This window comes from Patella vulgata, chromosome 2, assembly GCF_932274485.2.
Source record: "Patella vulgata chromosome 2, xgPatVulg1.2, whole genome shotgun sequence".
In the NCBI taxonomy this organism is placed as follows: Eukaryota; Metazoa; Mollusca; class Gastropoda; family Patellidae; genus Patella; species Patella vulgata.
Window position 1 is genome coordinate 92,498,345 of NC_065880.2, and position 19,582 is coordinate 92,517,926.

At 36.5% G+C, this 19,582-nt stretch overlaps 1 protein-coding gene across 4 annotated transcripts in view; it reads right to left on the reverse strand.

Moving 5' to 3' along the window:
* Positions 1-19,582, reverse strand: part of LOC126810106 (ethanolamine-phosphate cytidylyltransferase) — a 29,986-nt gene extending 10,404 nt beyond the window's left edge. The window contains exons 1-10 of one of the 4 annotated variants that reach the window (XM_056098883.1): positions 19,376-19,582; positions 17,492-17,534; positions 17,008-17,053; positions 15,898-15,983; positions 12,573-12,648; positions 11,889-11,955; positions 11,269-11,316; positions 10,623-10,701; positions 9,589-9,624; positions 6,141-6,179 (exon numbers count right to left, since the gene is read on the reverse strand). In XM_056098883.1, the coding sequence (XP_055954858.1) occupies positions 6,141-6,179; positions 9,589-9,624; positions 10,623-10,701; positions 11,269-11,316; positions 11,889-11,955; positions 12,573-12,648; positions 15,898-15,983; positions 17,008-17,053; positions 17,492-17,534; positions 19,376-19,425 (570 nt within the window). In that variant the 5' untranslated portion in view covers positions 19,426-19,582. The remainder of the gene's footprint in view (positions 1-6,140; positions 6,180-9,588; positions 9,625-10,622; positions 10,702-11,268; positions 11,317-11,888; positions 11,956-12,572; positions 12,649-15,897; positions 15,984-17,007; positions 17,054-17,491; positions 17,535-19,375) is intronic. The other 3 variants (XM_056098884.1, XM_056098885.1, XM_056098886.1) reach the window with 3 other exon arrangements.

Genomic DNA, 19,582 nt, shown 5'->3' on the forward strand with positions numbered 1-19,582 from the left:
TGTACAAGATAAATACAATTCTACTGTTAGTTTAGTTTCACTTTAAATAATCAAATTCTTAATAAATGTTATAGCTACTGGTTTGTTCATTTGTAAGATATTGTTGAAAGGAGAGGTCGCAGATTTCACAGGGTGAGCACATTGATATATGTGAATATAATTATGCAATCTGGTTATAACACAGATCTTATTTCGTTTCGTTTTTATAGTTCAAAATTTTGTTTTACTTGTCTTTACTACACTTGGATCTGGAAGACTTGTTATTTAACTTGTGTTCTGCTTGAAATGAGGGGTCAGCCAATCAAATGGTCTGTCGAATCGAGTGTTTGACCTTTTTTGCCCGGAACTGTGGGTAATCCACTAGTAACATCAATGCTGATTGGTTAATCAAATGTCTGACGTTATAGGTCAAAAGTCGGTCTTTTGACCCCTGACGTGACCTATCGTTATAACTTGTCAGATCTTCATGTAGTGTAGGTCATCGAAAGTATAAAAAACGAAACGAAATATATATCTTTATTGTAATCAGATTGTATAATTATGAAGACTAAATTATAAAAAAAAATGTTTCTGTACTAGGTCGGAAAATTTAAGAGAGAGAGAGAGTGAGAGAGTAATGTCCACTCCACACAAACTAGGTCATTTCAGGATGAACATGAACACATGGTTTAATCTTATTTCAATAATTCACTTTCATGTAGGGGTCGTCAGCAGTGGGAGGAAACTGGAGGAACCAGAGAAGACCCATGAGATTAAAGATGACCCCACTCCTGGTCACGCACATGCGGGAAATTAAAACCATGCTACTTGACTCAATAACAGACCTTATGATTTTACGTACACGCACCACTGACAAGGGGAAACCGTGTGGAAAAAATCCTAAGGAAATTTTCGAGACAACGCCGGGAGCGAACCCGAGACGTCCTGGTTATCAAGCCACAGCAGCTCCCTATATTATCTGGGACATCTCCTTTCGTGTTTCCTAGTTTTAAAGATATTGGTCGAGAAGATAGTTTTAAAGATCTATAGTAAAATAATACGATGAGAATGGTGAGGAAGGATACAAGTTATGTACTCTGCAAAAAGCACATGACACTCAGTAAATAATCTGATTGGTGGATGACTTGAGGAGGATACTTTTAGTCTGATTAAAGATACATTATAGGAGATTAGATAAAGAGCTGGCAGTTCTCACTATAATAGTTAAAGATAGGTTGCCAGACAACAAAACTTACGCCCACAGCAGTTAAATCGTCCGAGCAGTCGACAAGGGTTGTCGCATATTTATTCTTTTGTAGGTACAGTAATTAGGGGAATTTAATAGACAATTTCATACAGATGACATTATAATTTTCGGCGTTTGAGGGTTCACAAGGTTCTAAAAACTAAAACAAGGGCTGTAACTCTGGAAGTAATCTACAGAAATTGTTGAAATTCGACAGGCTTTTTCGTTTTACTTATTCAAATAATGCATATAAATTTCATACAGATCGGATGATAACTTTTGTCGTTCGAACGTTCACAAGGTTCAACAAAGTAAAACAAGGGCCATAACTCTTGAAGTAATTGACGGAAATTGCTGATATTCAATAGGCTTCTTCATTTCACTAATTTAAATGATGCATATGAATTTAATACAGATTAAGTGATAACTTTTGTCATTCAAGCATTCACAAGATTCATCCAAGTTAAACATGGGCCATTACTCTAGATGTAATTAACGGAAATTTGCTGAAACTCAATAGGCTTGTTCGTTTTACTAATTTAAACGATAAAGGGCCATAACTCTAGATGTAATTAACGGAAATTGCTGAAATTACATAGGCTTCTTTGTTTTACTAATTTAAATGATGCATAGAAATTTCATACAGATCGGTTGATAACTTTTGTCCGTTAGAGCATTCACAAAGTGCAACAAAGTGAAACAAGGGCCATAATTCCAGAAGAAATTAACGGAAGTTACTGAAATTAAATAGGCTTCTTCATCTCACTAATCCTAATCCCGGAATAGAAAAAAAAATAAAATCCCTCATTTTTAGAAAATCCAATCCTTAGTAGGAAACACACTAATGTGGCTCTCACCCAAGAGCCTAAAAATTTATTATTTTTTTTTCTTAAGAAACCAAAATACCAGAATAACACAAGCGACACCGAAGGAAGACCATCAGTGCCACCAACACCAAAAAAACAGCGAAACCAACTATGTACATAGGTTTAATGTATGGCATCTATTTTAATAAAACAAGCCAACAGTGAGGCTGATGTGCCTCACCGAAATCCCAAAATAAATAGATGACAGATATTAATTAATCGCATATTTATTTTTTTAAAAAGTATCGAGCAATCAAACTACATACTAAGTTTCATCACTCTCTATCAGATAAAATCAAAATTATCTTGTCCCAAAGCATCGACCAATGAAATTGATTAGCTCTGCTTAGTTTTAGCTCTAAATGTTAATTATTGAACTCATTCAAGACATTCACTTAATGAACATCTACATCAAGTTCAAAAATTCTACCTCAATTAAAAGCAGAGTTGTTATGTTCCAAAGTCTTGGCCAATCAAATTGCTTATCGCTCCTTAGCCTAAGCAGAAAATTTGCATCATTGAACTTAGTCAAGGTAATGATATAATGATTCTATACTCAAAGTTTCATCCCTCTCACTTAATTAAAACTAAAGTTATTGTGCCCCAAAGCATCAATCAATCAGATTGCTTATCTCTGCTTACCGTAAGCAGACAATGATCACCATTGAACTCCATCAAGGCATTGATCTAATAAACACCTATACCAAGTTTGAACACTGTAGCTCAATTAGAAAGAGAATTATTGTGTCCCAAAAAGTGTGACGGACAGACAGACCGACGGACGAACCCATTTTAATAGTCCCCTGCTTTCTTCGAAAGGTGGGGGACAACTAGAAAATATCACGAACCAAATTTTCAACATCCTAGGTGAGTGCTTACCTACAATCTCCACAACAATTACGTTCCCTAACCCTATTTACATCTCCATGACCTTGACGAAAACTGAGTTGGCGTTAACATACAGATCTAGACAGAATAATTCTCAACAACCCAGGCTATAGACCTTATCTGGTTTCCAACAGTTATTGAGCAGGAGCCATAATTATCAAATTTTTAAAGTCCCTAAATTATGCATCTACTAAGAAAGTACTTAAACCCATGAAGAATATATTAATAAATACGTCTCCGTAAGTCAAACATGGTTCACCAAAATGGAAAATCTTGGCAGTGGTTACATCAATTCTATGAGAGAGAGAAATGGGATTTAACGTCCACTCGACAAAAACTAAGTCATTTCGGGACTAACACATGGTTCAATTTTATTTCAATAATTCGCTTGCCCGTAGGGGTCTTTAGCAGTGGGTAAATAACGGAGAAAACCCACGAGGTTGGACAGGCGACCCTACTCCTTGTCACGCACAACAGGGAAATGAAATGAAATGGGGTTTAACGTCCTACTGTTCTGCTCCTATACTGGGCTAATGAAGACGGGCATACGCCATACAGTGTGTTATGAGGGAAATTTTACCCGGGCAGCGGCACTATCGCCTACTCTTATTTCGAATTCCAACTGCCAGGGGATCTTTTACGTGCATTCCAATATATACACGGGACCTCAGATTTTTGTCCCAGCCGAATGACTAGACTGCTGTCCTTATCAGGCCCTCCGTTCTCTGCACCACTGACAAGGGGAAACCACGTCGGAAAATCTAGATGAACTTTCTCGGCCAATGCAGGGATCGAACACCCGACCTCCAGGCTAGCGAGCCAGCGTCTTAACCACCTAGCCACCGTGGCTCCCGCACAACAGGGGAATTGAAACCATGTCAGTTGACCCAATGACAGACTATATGATACAGCGCGCACGTGCTAACCATTCGGCCAACCAACCCCCCTCAATTCTATAAACTTGCTTAGTAAACATGAATTTTAAAGAAATTCGAAAATTCGTATTAATGCTTTTGTGAGTTTGTGAACGATTGCCATAAAGTGTGTTTCTGCTTTTTTTGCAAGTGATGAATTAGATATTCGTTACATAAAAATATATATACACAGTAAAATAATATGACTAAAACACAGATCTTATTTCGTTTCGTTTTTTATAGTTCAAAATTTCATTTTACTTGTCTTTACTACACTAGGATCTGGAATTTCGTTTCATTTTTTATAGTTCAAAATTTCGTTTAACTTGTCTTTACTACACTAAGATCTGGAAGAGTTATATGGCCCCTGATGCGATCTTCCATTACAACCGGTCAGATCTTCATGTAGTGTAGGCCATCGAAAGTATAAAAAAAGAAACGAAATATAGATCTGTGTTTTAATCAGATTGAATAAAAATTAAAGAGAGAAACTTAAATATTAGGATTTAGGAGGGTGTAACACACTTTAAAAAGTCTATTGATTAAAATAAAAATAATAAAATCCCAATTATATTGTACACCCAGCAGCAATTTTAAATGAAATGAAATGGGGTTTACGGTCATACTGTTCTTCGCCAGCAGAGCCAATGAAGATGCCGGAAAATCCTTATAATGAACTTTCTTGGTCAATTTCAGGATGAATCATGGTGTTACGTTGTTCTCAGTTACCAATGTATAAGTGGGGCTTGTAAGAAGGACGGAGATAATCAGGAGGGCCTGACAAGGACAGCTGTCTAGTCGTTCAGATGGGGCAAAAAAACGAGGTCCTGTGTACACATTGGCGTGCACGTAAAAGAACCCTTGGCAGTTGGAATTCGATATAAGAGTAGGCCGTAGTGCCGCTGCCCGGGAAAAATTTCCCTCACAGCACACTGTATGGCGTATGCCCGTCTTCATTAGCCCCTGGTAGGAGCAGAACTGTAGGACGTTAAACCCCGTTTCATTTCATTTTCATCATAATTTTAAGTAAACACATCACGTCACACATGGGACCTCCACGTTAGTGAGACAAAGTCTTACTCAGTAAGCCACCGTGGCTCCATCAAATTTCAATCAGTTATTTAATGTTGTGAAAAGAGATGGTCGTTCTTGCTATAATAGTTTAAGAATAGATAATGAAAAATGAATACATTGAAAATTTCAGTCAAATTACTTTATTCTGACCACAGTTTGATGTTTTGACAAGATGTGACATAAGTACCCTTGCTGCGATAATTAACAAGAGAGACGGAGATATGGGTTTAACGTCAACTCACACAAACTAGGTCATTTCGGGACTAACATATGATTTAATTTTATTTCAATAATTCGGTTGCGAGTAGAGGTCTTTAGCAGTGCGAAGAAACCAGAGGACCTGGAGAAAACGCACGAAATGAAATGAAATGAAATGGGGTTTAACGTCCTACTGTTCTGCTCCTAAACTGGGCTAATGAAGACGGGCATACGCCATACAGTGTGCTATGAGAGAAATTTTGCCCGGGCAGCGGCACTATCGCCTACTCTTATATCGAATTCCAACTGCCAAGGGATCTTTTACGTGCATTGCAATGTATACACGGGACCTCGGTTTTTCGTCTCATCCGAAGGACTAGACAGCTGTCCTTGTCAGGCCCTCCGTCCTGCATCACTGACAAGGGGGAACCACGCCGGAAGAAAACGCACGAGGTTGGACAGGCGACCCTAATCCTTGTCACGTACAACCGGGGATTCGAAACCACACCAGTTGACTCAATGACAGGCCTTATGATACAGCACGCATGTGTTAACCAATCGGCAATCCAACGCCCCCCTTACTGCGATAATAAACAGGAGAGAGAGATGGGGTTTAACGTCCACTCGACACAAACTAGGTCATTTCGGGACTAACAAAGTATCCATTTTCCATTTTACAAAGATACTGTAGATAATATCTATTCCACTTAATATCTCAGCAAAACGATGTTCCAGAGAGATAATTATGGGTTTAACATTCACACGACACAAACTAGGTTATTCGTGACTAACAGTTGGAGGAAAACGGAGGACCCAAAGAAAACCCACGAGGTTGGAGAGGCGACCGACCCTACTCCTTCTCACATACAACCGGGAATTCAAAACCAGACAGACGGACAATATATTGGTGACGACAATATACATCCATTTTTAGAGGGTGTATAAGTAATATCAGTGTCAAAGATGGTGAATTACGTCTGCTGAGAACTTCTTGATGTGTGACTTTGCTATATCCTTAAAAATACATGGAACTTTTCAATAATATAATGGCTCCTTAAAACACAATATTAAACAATAAATTCTTTATAGCATCATAAAATAATATTTATTTTATAGAATATACACGTCACAATGCTATGGATTATAATTACTAAGCGACGCTTCGACTAGACCACTTGATAATGACTAGAGAAGCCTATAGTGGAAACGTCACTCAGTACTAAAAGTCATTGTATTCCATAGAATTGTCACCTGTTTATTCCAGTTCAATTACTAAATGCTATTGAAACAATTTATTTTATAGAGTTTTAAACATGCCACATAAAGGAGTAAGAAATTAAAAATATAAATATATATTATCTAATTTTCAAAATCAATAAAATCAATAAATACAAAATCAATAAAATCAATACAAAATAAAAACAAAGGGGAAGGGGAAGGAGGCATGTCAACCTTACTAATTTAACCAACTAACTAGGCTAGGGCATTTCCTGGAATTTTAACAGGATAGGGTCCATTGTAGAGACATCATCAAGTTTGGTGTAAAATCTGGGAGATTGCCCGAGAAGGGAAGGAGATATGTTACCCTTACTACTTCAACCAATTGATTAGGCCAGGGTGTGTCCTGGAAATTTAACAGGAGAGGGTCCAGGGTAGAGAAATACCCGAAAATATTATAAAATCGCAACTTTTGCCCATTCCCACTGTGGACACACTAGCGCAATCATTTTGCTGAATCAATTGGCTCCGACCAAATAAGTGGACGGCGACGCACTCGGCAAATTCTCCACCCGATTCACCAGTTGATTGCATCACCTTTCACGTCACATGATTAAACATGGCAGCGCTCGACCATGTCTACGAACAATCATGTGACTTCTCAACATCAGTGGTGATTGGCTAATGAGTTCTAAAAATTGATGAACCAGACACAATAGGTGGATATATTCAAACAATTTTTGATACGGGAAAATCATTCGTCCGAATAACACTGGATACATTTGGTGAATATCATCGCTGATTGATTCGGCTGAATTATTCGGCTAGTGTGTCCACCCAATCCACCGCTTTAGGTGCATACATGTATAGAGAGCAAGAGGTTGTTCAGGCACCCGTACTCCTTGTCACGTACAACAGCGAATTCGAACCACGCCAGTTGACTCAATGACAGACCTTAAGATAGAGCACGCCATCCAAGCCCCCCCCCCCACAATCCACATACATGTCAAGGAGTGGAGTAAGGCCCAAACAGTGCCAATGCTTTGCACGTTCATTCCTTTGACGCTATTTCAATGAACGTATTATACACAACTAGCCAATGATTTCACTGAAAATCTCATTTTGAAATAAAATGATCTGTGTATGACTTCTTGCAGCAACTGGGCTCAGAATTGTAAGGTTACAACTAGCAACTTATTAAAGGAGCAAAGTGTAAGATTTAGATCAAGAGCTGGCTGTTTTCGCTATAATATTTCAAAAATAGATAATGCAAAATGAATATTTTGAAAATTTCATTCAAATTATTTTATTTTGAGCAAAGTTAGCAATCGTTATAGTTTTGGCAAGATGTGTACATGACCATAACCACCGTACTGGTCATATTAGTCTTAGCCTCACTTCTCCATTTTTAAATTAAATCATTAAATGGCCGAACCGTTCTAATCTATTTAAAATAAGAGGTATCCGAGGGCATCGGGAGTTGATTATGGTCTGGATAAGTTAATTAATGTCTAATGGATAATATATGACATTTCAGGCCTAAAGAAAGACAGATTTAGCTCTTGAATAATGTATGCTTAACTGATTTTACTGATTGTACCATGTTGAAATGCAATGACAATGATCGTTCTAAGATTTCAAAGATGGTGGGCACCCAATGAGATAATTTGTATTGTAAGGTTGACATCGTCCATCTTTTAAATCAAAACAGTGCTTGGTATAAGACTATCAGTGTTATATATGGGTTTTAAACAGGTATTAAGCAAGTTAAATGTCTTTCATTTCATTTTACTATTAACGATTAATATGGCAAACACTTAATTAACTTATTAACAATATTGTTTGATAACGTTGAGAGAATACTATTCGAAACGAGGCCCAAATCAATCAGTAATTGTTCCTATATAAGTATATGTTATAGTTTATTGCTCTATCCAGTTACTAAATGCCTCTAAAAGATTAATATTAAAATTAATCTGTATATTTAATAGAAATAGTGAAGTCATATTCAAAGGGAAATAGTTGTTGTTATAAATCTTAATTAATGTTATGTTTTGATTGTTATATTGTTATTACTCATGGATGTTCTATAAATGTAAGGTTGTTACTCATTATTGATCATTGCTTGATAAAGATACCTGTAAGAGTATTAAAACGTTACATGTAATAAACTAAGAAGTAGTAAATCCATAAAGTTGTTTTATTATGAATTAAAATACTTTCGTTTCTCTCAGTTGTTTCTTTTAATAGGTGAATACAAGGCGTTCATTATGGACTTGGAAAATGAAATTTAATTTGAAATGGTACATACATGTACATGTAAGTATAACAATAAAATATTTCCCTACATTTACTGGTAAACCACTTTAATGGGTATTATGGGAGATTATATAAAGGGCTGACAGTTCTCGCTATAATAGTTACAAAATAGATAATGGAAAGAGAATATTTTGAAAATTTCGGTCAAATTACATTTTTACTCTGAACCAAGGAATAGGTGATATAATTATAGGCTAGCTTCATTGCAATGATAATAAACAAAGTCTTGATTATCCATTTTTACAGTAATCACATTCAGCGCAAAACGTACTTGAATCCACTAAATATCGCAAGCATCCGATGGCATCGAGAGTTGATTATGGTCTTGGTAAGTTAATTAATGTCTAATTAATAGTTTATATAACATTTCAGGTCTACAGAAAAACCTGCAATAGGCAGATTTAGCTCTTGCATAATGTATGTTTAACATGAATAAAATTCCTGTTTTTCTCTAACTTTAAACATAAAGCAATTGTATTGAAAGTTTCAGCATATTTTGTTTTCATTATCTATTTTCTAACAATTATAGTGAGAACTGTCAGCTCTTTATCTAATCTTACCTAATGTCTCTTTAATATAACTTTCAAGAATTATAAGTGAATATGATTGTTTATTGTGGGTTTGAATAAGGGGAAGTAATTTGGAGTTGTATAATATGAATGAATCAACAATGGGGTTTAACGTCCTCTTGACAGAAACTAAGTCATTTCGGGACTAACATGTAGTTCAATTTTATTTCAATAATTTGCTTGCGTGTAGGGGTCTTGAGCAATGGGACCCAGAGAAAACCTTTGAGGTTGCCAGTTTGGACAGGTGATGAGTGAATAAGGGTGTCCATGACGGGCGTTTGGATAAGGGGAAGTAATTCAGGATAGTATATAATTACAGTGTAAAGCGATAGCTCCGTCATTTGAGATTCAGCCTGCAAAATATCATACCTGTTTCATATACAAATGAACTTTTATCAACATTTAGACATATTAAAAAAAAAAATACCTGTGTTTATGGTAACCCTAGCGACCCTATGTTTAAAACACAAATTACCCACCCTAAACTTTTTTTTCTCATTTTTCAGGTTCTATAGATTTATCTTGCCAGTATTATGAGAGAGAGAGAGAGAGAGAGAGAGAGAGGGATAGAGAGAGAGAGAGAGAGAGAGAGAGAGTTTAATCTAGATAATGTAAAGGGAATTTGCTAAAATTTCAGTCAAATTGCTCCAATCTGAACTGAGATATTAGTGATTGCATATAGGGGCTAGCCTCGATCATCATTACTAAAGTCGGTAGGATAAAAAACATGGTCTCGATTATCCATTTTTTTGATTTAATTATGAATGGAAGTCGAACAGCAAATCAGAACCTAATCCAATAAACATTGCAGGTTAGCGATGCCATCAAGAGTTGATTATGGTCTGAATAAGTTGATTAATGTCTAATTAATAATTTAGATAACATTTCAGGCCTAGCTCTTGCATAATGTATATTTAGTTCTATCCAATCTTAAACCACCAACCATATAAAAAGAAAAAATAAAGATTTCTGAGCTAACGACCAATTAAACCTAAACACAGGTATTTTTTTTTATCTAGCCTCATATAAATTTCTGTTTGTCTCTTCCAATATCACGAAACATTCTTAGACTTAAGTGAAGAAATTATTCATAATTGCCTTATTTTAACTAAAATAATATAGTCCTTTATAAAACTTTTGTTGTTTTAATGTATCAAATACATCAATAAGAAACTATATGCAACGTTTTGTGTTTCTGGATCAACAGTAATTGAAAGTTGAATAAATTCTTAACTAAAGTCTGAGAATGCTTTGTGAGCTCGGGGCCAGATTGTAATAAAATAATTTACACACGATAAATATCACGATAAATATCACGAAATAAAACAATAAACATGGTATAACCACCCACCTTTCCGATAGCACCAACATGTGCTTTATCAATTTCTGCACCTTCTTTCTGATGATGTGTTTTTGTTACTAGTAACATTCTAAAATTTAAAATTTATTATTTCAGAATTAAAATTATGACACCAAGATTCAGTGGTAAACGAAATATTTTTATGGTTGTAAGTTCATTTGGTGTTTATTATTTTAAAATAAAAATCATGACACCGAAATTCAGTGGTAGTCACAATCTGATTAAACCTCAGATCCTATTTATTTTCAATTTTTTATAGTTTGAAATTTCGTTTTACTTTCTTCAAAACACTAGAATCTAGAAGAGTTGTGATATATCAGGCGTTCTGAATGATGTGAGGGATTTTGAAATGAAACGGTCTGTTACGATGAGTTCTTGGCGTGCTCTGCACATAACTGTGGGTAAACCACTAGAAACATCAACGCCGATTGATTATTCATTGTCTGGCGTCACAGGGTCAAATGCTGCTAGTATGACCCCTGATTTCCACAAGGGGGGTGGGGGGGAGAAAGAGAGAAAGAGAGAGAGAGAGATAAGGGATGGTAAAACAAGAGATTAGGGGTTTGGTGGAAAGACAAGAGATGGTAGGACAGATTAGAGGTTTACATGAGTATTATATAATTTTATAAAATCGTACCTGCCCACTAGATCTGTTGTTGATACACCTTGTGTTCGTTTACATTCCCTGAAAATAACCAACCAATCAATCAATCAATAATCCTACACATAAATATAATGTATATCATCACGATGACATTACCTCAATAAACAACATATCAAGAATATTATCACATTTTCAAGCATAGACATTAAATATTGCGGAAGGCTACAGTAGTGTCAAATCTGATATATCTAAGTATAGAGAATTACATGCTTGAAATTTGGGTGGCCACCAAATAATAACATTTATGTAAATGGCTTTCCGTGTCCTGATGTATATGTACATGTATGAAATATTAAATCACAAATAGTTTTCGAAGCTTTAGTAGCTCAATACGCAGGACGCTGGCTCGCAGTTCCCCCTTGTCAGTGGTGCAGACTTGGATCCGTGTTTACATTGGTGTGCAAATAAAAGATCCCCTGGCGGTTGGAATTTGATATAAAAGTAGGCCATAGTCCAAAATTTGCCTCATAGCACATTGTGGGGCGTATGGCCATCTTCATTAGCCCAGTTGGAGCAGAACAGTAGGACGTAAAACTCCATTTTAATTCACTACTTGGGTTTTAAGGAAATTTTGTATTAAATCTGAATCTTACTTATATCTGTTAGCCGTTTTCACTAAATGGTAGGTATCTTGTCCTTCTGCTGTCGTTGTTATATCATCTGGAGGCAGGAAAAATTATAATTTTAGAATTTCTTTACAAAACTCATACGAAAAAGAGAATGCTTTAGTCTGATCATAGACAAATTCTATTTATCATCTCATTAATTCACTATGATTAAGTCAATATTTCAAGAGAGATAGATAGAGAGAGAGAGAGAGAGAGAGAGAGAGAGAGGGGGAGAGAGTTATAACCACTTGATACAAAATAGGTAATTTTGGTACTAACATATGGCTCAATTCTATTTCAGTAATCGACTAGCACTTTGGGTCTTTAGCTGTGGGAGGTAACACAAGACCCCAGAGAAAATGAAACAAGGTTGGGCAGGCGATTCTACTCCTTGTTACAAATAAGCCGGGAATCCAAACCAAGCGACTTGACTCCATGGCAGACCTTATGATCTAAAGTGCGTGTGCTAATTATTGAAATTAAGAGAACCATAAGTCAGTCCCGAAATGACCTGGTTTGTGTCGAGTGGATGTTAAGCCATCCCTCTCCCTCTCTCTCTGGTCACAAATGCGGGGAATCGAAACAAGCCGTCTCGACTCCATGACAAAGTGCTTGTGTTAAATAAATATGTAAACAATATATCTATGTAAACAATATATGTATACGTACCTCCATGTACACAGAAATCTATATCATACTGATCCATTGTTTCTAGCGTTGTTACATACGGAGCATCTTCTATAACCTGTTGTTTAATTTCAAAATAACAATTATTTACTGCTAGTCTAGAGGTCTCATGTTCGATCCTCGTGTTTGCCGAGAAAGTTCTTCTGGATTTTCCATTGTGATTTCCCCTAGCATATGGTTTAATTTTATTTCAATAATTCGCTTGAGTGTAGGGGTCTTTAGCAGTGGGAGGAAACCGGAGGACCTGGAGAAAACCCACAAGGTTGGACAGGCTACCCTACTCTTTGTCACGTACAACCGGGGATTCGAAACCGCTATGAGGGAAATTTTTCCCGGGCAGCGGCGCTATGACCTACTCTTATATATCGAATTCCAACTGCCAAGGGATCTTTTACGTGCATGCCAATTTGTACACGGGATCTTGGTTTTCCGTCCCATCCAAACGACTAGACAGCTGTCCTTGTCAGGCCCTCCATCCTGCATCACTGACAAGGGGGAAACCACGCCGGAAAATCGGGACGAACTTTCTCGGCCAATGCAGGGATCGAACACCCAAACTCCAGACTAGCGAGCCAGCCAGGGAATTAAAACCATGCAAGTTGACTCAATGACAGACCTAATTTCTGTGCAGTGTTCTAATTGTGTTAAAATCTCATTAAAATTCTAGGTACTTGTACAGCATAGTCAAATTAACTAAATATAAAAAATTATTTTGACTAATTTGAAAGGTTCACTGCTCAACTTCAATAAATATTGTATTGATTCCCCTTCGTTGTAATATCAATTCTCAAGTTGTAGCAGCTTGTTGATGTAGAGCAACTAGATAATAAAATCGATCAAATAAAAACTAGTAAATAGTTACTGATAAAGTTATTTTAATCCAATATGCCTACATTAATATTTCATGAATCACACTAGTTTTTTACAAAGTTTAAGAAATATTCCCTTACTGTTAGTTTTTTTTTTTATTTTGAGTAAAGTCTGTATCACTACAGGCCTGGGAATGTACAGCGCAGTGAACGCTTACAGCTAGTAGCCCCAGATCCATTCACTTGATCTGATAGATGTATGTACATTTGTTGTTTGTGATGTTTTCGATGTGGTTCCCCCTTGTCAGTGATGCAGGACGGAGGGCCTGACAAGGACAGCTGTCTAGTCATTCGGATGAGACGAAAAACCGAGGTCCTGTGTACACATTGGCGTGCAAGTAAAAGATCCCTTGACAGTTGGAATTCGATATAAGAGTAGGCCGTAGCGCCGCTGTCCAGGCAAACTTTCCCTCATAGCACACTGTATGGCGTATGCTCTTCTTCATTAGCCCAGTTCGGAGCAAAACAGTAGGACGTTAAACCCCATATCTTTTGATTTTGGGTGGGGGGGGGTGGGGTGGATGGCTGAATGGTTAGCGTGCATGCGCTGTATCATAAAGTCTGTCATTGAGTCGACTGGCGTGGTTTCGAATCCCCGGTTGTAGGGTAGGGTCGCCTGTCCAACCTCATGGGTTTTCTCCGGGTCCTCCGGATTCCTCCCACTGCTAAAGACCCCTACGCGCAAGCGAATTATGTAAATAAAATTAAACCGTATGTTAGTCCCGAAATGACCTAGTTTGTGTCAAGTGGAGGTTAAACCCCATATCTTTTGATTTTGTTTGTGATGTCTGTATAGTGTGTCTTGTCCCTAGATTTGTCTTGTATATTTGTTTGTATGTGGTGCAGTCTCCCTGTACTCACTATCTACATATAACTCAAAGGTCAACAATTATACGAATATTCACATAGGAGTATAAAAAAACAAACTTTGTAACGATTACTTTGGCTTCTACCAAAATGATAGCAGAAGAGAGAGAGATCAATGTCCACTCAACAGAAACTAGGTCAATTTAGGACTAGCATATCATACAATTTTATTTGAAAGCAAGCAAGGAAATTGTTTCACGAAACAGAGTCTATAGTAATGCACGGAAATCGTGGAGGACCTTGAGAAAATCGACATGGTTAGGCGGGTGACCTTACTCTTGTCACGTACAAGTGTGGAATCGAACCTACGCCACTTGACTCAATGACAGATCTTATGATCTAAAGCCCAAGCCTTAGTCACACCCATCTCCCCCCAACACCTTTCAATTGGCATTAGCATTGATTGATTGTAAATGGTCTAAAACTGTATAATTAACTACATGAGTATTATTCTGACATACTGAGTTGTCAAGTATATCTAAAACAATGAACATCTTATCTGTAATATTATGTATTAATTTGACTTATTGCACAATGATTGACCAATGACTTATTTATAGATAAACCTATTGTATCATAGATAATGAAGTACAATTGTCCTAAAGTTGATCCTGTATCTTACATAATATTATCTTACTTCATACAATCTCTCATTACCCCAGTAACCCACATAATTATTATATTGTTTAGTACATCTCTCAATACCTTATTAACCCACAATCGTGAGATGATCTTCCTATGTATTATTATACATGTATCATTTAGTACATGAACGGTATCTTACTTCATAAATGATATTATTACCTTATTAACCCACAATTATGAGATGATCCTATGTATTATTATATTGTTTAGTACATTTATCTTACTACAATCTCTCAATAAAATAAAACCAAGTACGAACAATCCAAACCATTAGACAAAATTCGAAGTCCTAAAAAAACGGTATAGGCAAAATAGTGTAATAAGGCAAAATAGTGTAATCAGTATATGGACTGTTCACCGTGTACAAAATACACAGGTGTCCGGAAGAGTAAGCTTACCCTGCCTGGCGCCACAACCGCCATAGCTGCATCCAAACTATTAGGCGAAATCTCGGTAAAATAGCGTGATTGGTCAATGGACTATCGGTATGCAAAATGCACGTGATGAACAGTGTTAACGATGTACATGTAGTAGACTGACATTATCAGGGATAGTATACGTGTCAATTAAATACCCTATTAACCCACAAAATTGTGAGATGATCATACACTGTATGTATTATACATGTATTGTTTAGTAAATGTATCTTACTTCATTAATGATAGGCCTATTATCTTATTAAACTGCAGATTATGAGATCATCCTATGTATTATTACACTGATTATTACACTGTATAAAAGATATTACCTTATTAATCCACAAATTGTGAGATAATCATATTTATTATTGCATTGTTTATTACCTCACTGGATAACATTGCGCAATACTCTTCAAAATTAGTAGCTGTTTTTCCTTAAGTATGTGCTTATTGTTCTATCCAGTTACTCTATGCATCTAAAATATTAATCATAAAATCTATTCTTACCTCATCCACCCACTTGATGGCGCGAACCATTTTATATCTTTCTTGTTCGTTATAAACTGGTGGTCCTTTATGTTTGGATATTTCACCTATAATAAAATAAAAAAATTAATTTTATTTCATTTCATTGCAAAAATAAAATAAATAAATAAATAAATAAATAAATAAATAAATAAAAGGAATTGAAAGGAAATGAAAGGAAATGAAATAAAATTAATTTAAAATGCATGTAAAATGAAAGAATTTGAAATTTTTTCTGATATTTTGGATTGGAATCACTTCAACCAGTAAAGAAATAAAATAATAAATGAGATGGGGTTTAACGTCCTACTTTTCCTCAGTGACTGGGCTAATGAAGACGGGCATGCGCCACACAGTGTGTAATGAGAGCAAGTTTGTCCGGACAGCAGCACTACGGCTTACTCATATTTCGAATTCCAATTGTCATCAGGGGTCCTGTTATATGCACGCTGTAGTTCACAATGGGACCTCAGATTTACAACCTATCCAAATGACTAGGCACTGTTCATTGTCAGGCCCTCCATCATGCATCCCTGATAAAGTGGAACCACATCGGAAAATCCTGATGAACTTTCTTGGGTAAACACAGTGATCGAACATGGGATCTCCAGGTTAGCGAGCCAACATCTTACTCGTTAAGCCAGCATGACTCCCCTATAATGTGATTGTCGTTTGTATGTCTGTTTGTCTGTAGTCAAAATTATTGATGGAGTAATAAATATTGAGTCAATCTGATTGAAATACAGATCTATATTTCGTTTCAATTTTTCATACTTTTGATGGCCACTACTACATGAAGATCTGACCAGTTGTAGTGGAACGTTGTGTCAGAGGTCATACGAGATATTTGATTAACCAATCACTGTTGGGTTACCAACGTGTACCTCACGCTACAAATTTGTCGTAACAGACTGTTTCATTGACTTATCCCTTGCATCAACCAGAACGCCGGTTATATAACAACTCTTCCATATCCTAGTTTAATAAAGGCAGGTAAAACGAAATATTGAACTATAAAAAATGAAACGAAATAGGATCTGTATTTTAACCAGATTGATGTTGAGTTAGCTGGAAATAAAAAAAATTCCTTACTATCAGAATGTACGCCTACAGCTAAATAATCACCCATTTCTTTACCCTAAAATAAAATAAAATTACAAATAAAATAGAATTTTATTGCATCGAAACATCCTTTTAGGGCAGAGTATAAACGTAAAGGTGAATAATACAAGTACAAAATGAACGCATTAGCATTAAGGTTGACCCCTTTGACCCTTTCCCTGTGACTGAAACTTTGCTGTGAAGAGTTCCACATTTAGCGAGCCAAGCATGGTACCGAGAAAGGTTATTGCAAAGCAATGTAAACGGTTCAATTTCGTGCATTTTATCGCAGCCTGGAACAGTTCTGAGTATGGTACACTCATCACAGACAAACTATAGTATTTTGCAAGCACCAATTTGTAGGGCCTACATTGCTTTGTTTTTAAATTTAGTTGTGCGGTTTTCTTGCATAAACTTAGATGCCATCTTAAAAGTAGAAATATTTAATATTTATCAATAAAGACAAATGTTTTACCTGTCGCAAAGCATTCGCATGACCAAAATGAACCATATCAAAACTGAAAAATAAAAATGACCTTGTTAAAGCGAGAATTTCATATTTTCTAAGAAAGTCAAAATATAATTATTTCTATGTCTTTTGCTCAATAGGTTATCAACTCACTATTATACGATCATAGGCATTATTACCCACCCTTAAAAATCATTGACACAGGAAATAATAACACAATTACCTCCCTTGTTTTCCTATTCCCTCCATGTAATAGCTATGTTCAAACGTTTGAATTTGAAGTTGAAAATGATATTTTTGCCAATTTCTCAGCTGGCAATAGTGAATTATAGAATTAATAGGATTATTCTTTAACAAGGTAGGACTGTTTATGGATACCATCTATTTTAAGGCTTTATTTTAATAAATTTTAATAATATAACTTAAAAATATGAAATTGTAGCTTTAATGTTATCATGGTAAATGTATTTATAATTATCTAGTTATTATGAATAGGCTTTGGGTCAGGGAAATAAAATAGGGTTTAATAACGCCCTACATATACTGTTCTGCTCCGACTGGGCTAATGAAGACAGACATACGCCATACAGTGAGCTATGATGGAATTTTGACAGGACAGCGGCGCTATATCGAATTCCAACTGCCAAGGGTTCTGTTACATGCACGTCAATGTGAACATGTATGGGGCCATAGTTTTTTGTACCATCCGAATGACTATTTATAAGTTGTCCCTTGCCAAGCTCTCCTACAACACTGACAAGGGGGAAACAAATGAAATGAAATGGGGTTTAACGTCCTACTGTTCTGCTCCTAACCTGGGCTAATGAAGACGGACATACGCCATACAGTGTGCTATGAGGGAAATTTTGCCCGGACAGCGGCACTACGGCCTACTCTTATATCGAATTCCAACTGTCAAGGGATCTTTTACGTGCACGCCAATGTGTACACGGGACCTCGGTTTTTCGTGCCATCCGAACGACTAGACAGCTTTCCTTGTCAGCCCCTCCGTCCTGCATCACTGACAAGGGAGAACCATGCCGGAAAATCTGAATGAACTTTCTCGGCCAATGCAGGTATCGAACACCCGACCTCCAGGCTAGCGAGCTAGCGTCTTACCCACTTAGCCACGTGATCCCCAAGGGGGAAACATGATGAACTTTCTCTGTACACTGGCATCAAACACGTACAGGACCTCCTGGTTAGCAGGTAAATGTCTTACTCACTGTCGAACCAACATCGCTTCCGTTAGGTCAGTGCAGGCAATTATAAGGCTGACTAATTGAAACAATGTGTAGATCTGTCACTGTCAGGCTCTTGAGATTCATGTAGAGGCACCACAACGAAAACATACATGTATATCAGCCAAGGGGTCTAGGTCTACGGCTTTTCTGTGAGTCTGTGCGGTTAGTCCATATTTCTCGAGACTCATGGGTAAGATTTGACAGTTATGATTATATGTGTAGGCCTAGGTAATTTGCCCATGCATGAAGATTGTACGATGATATGGATAGATGGTAAGATTGTACGATGACATGGATGGATGGTTTCTCCCACTACTTCAAGTCTCAATATAATCTTGAAGTGTCAGTGTACATTAGTATCATAATATCATCAATTCAATATCCCACAGAAATATAATAGGCCTATATCATAATACAGCGGTGTAAGTGTACATCAGTATCATAATATTATCAATATCCTTCTCACTGACTCAGATATAATACACTGTATGTATCATAATACAGAATAAATTGACCTGATAAACTTTGATGCAATTAATATTAACACTATATCATCTTAATATCATATAATCTACACACTGACAGACAATCAACTTATCAAGTAGATTGAATTAAAATTTAAAAAACCGGTAAACGTCAAACTTACCATCCATCCATCCAAACTCTCACTTGTTTACGCTTCTTTTCAGTCGACATTTTAGGATTTTACTACAAGTATTTACTACGTGGCCTTCGATTAGTCGCTGCAGTTGTCAACGTTTAGTAACAGAACAACCTTATCCGGCAACAGTATACATCAACACTGATCTAAAACATGTCAAATCAGGTGATTACGAACCTATTATTTAGCCCC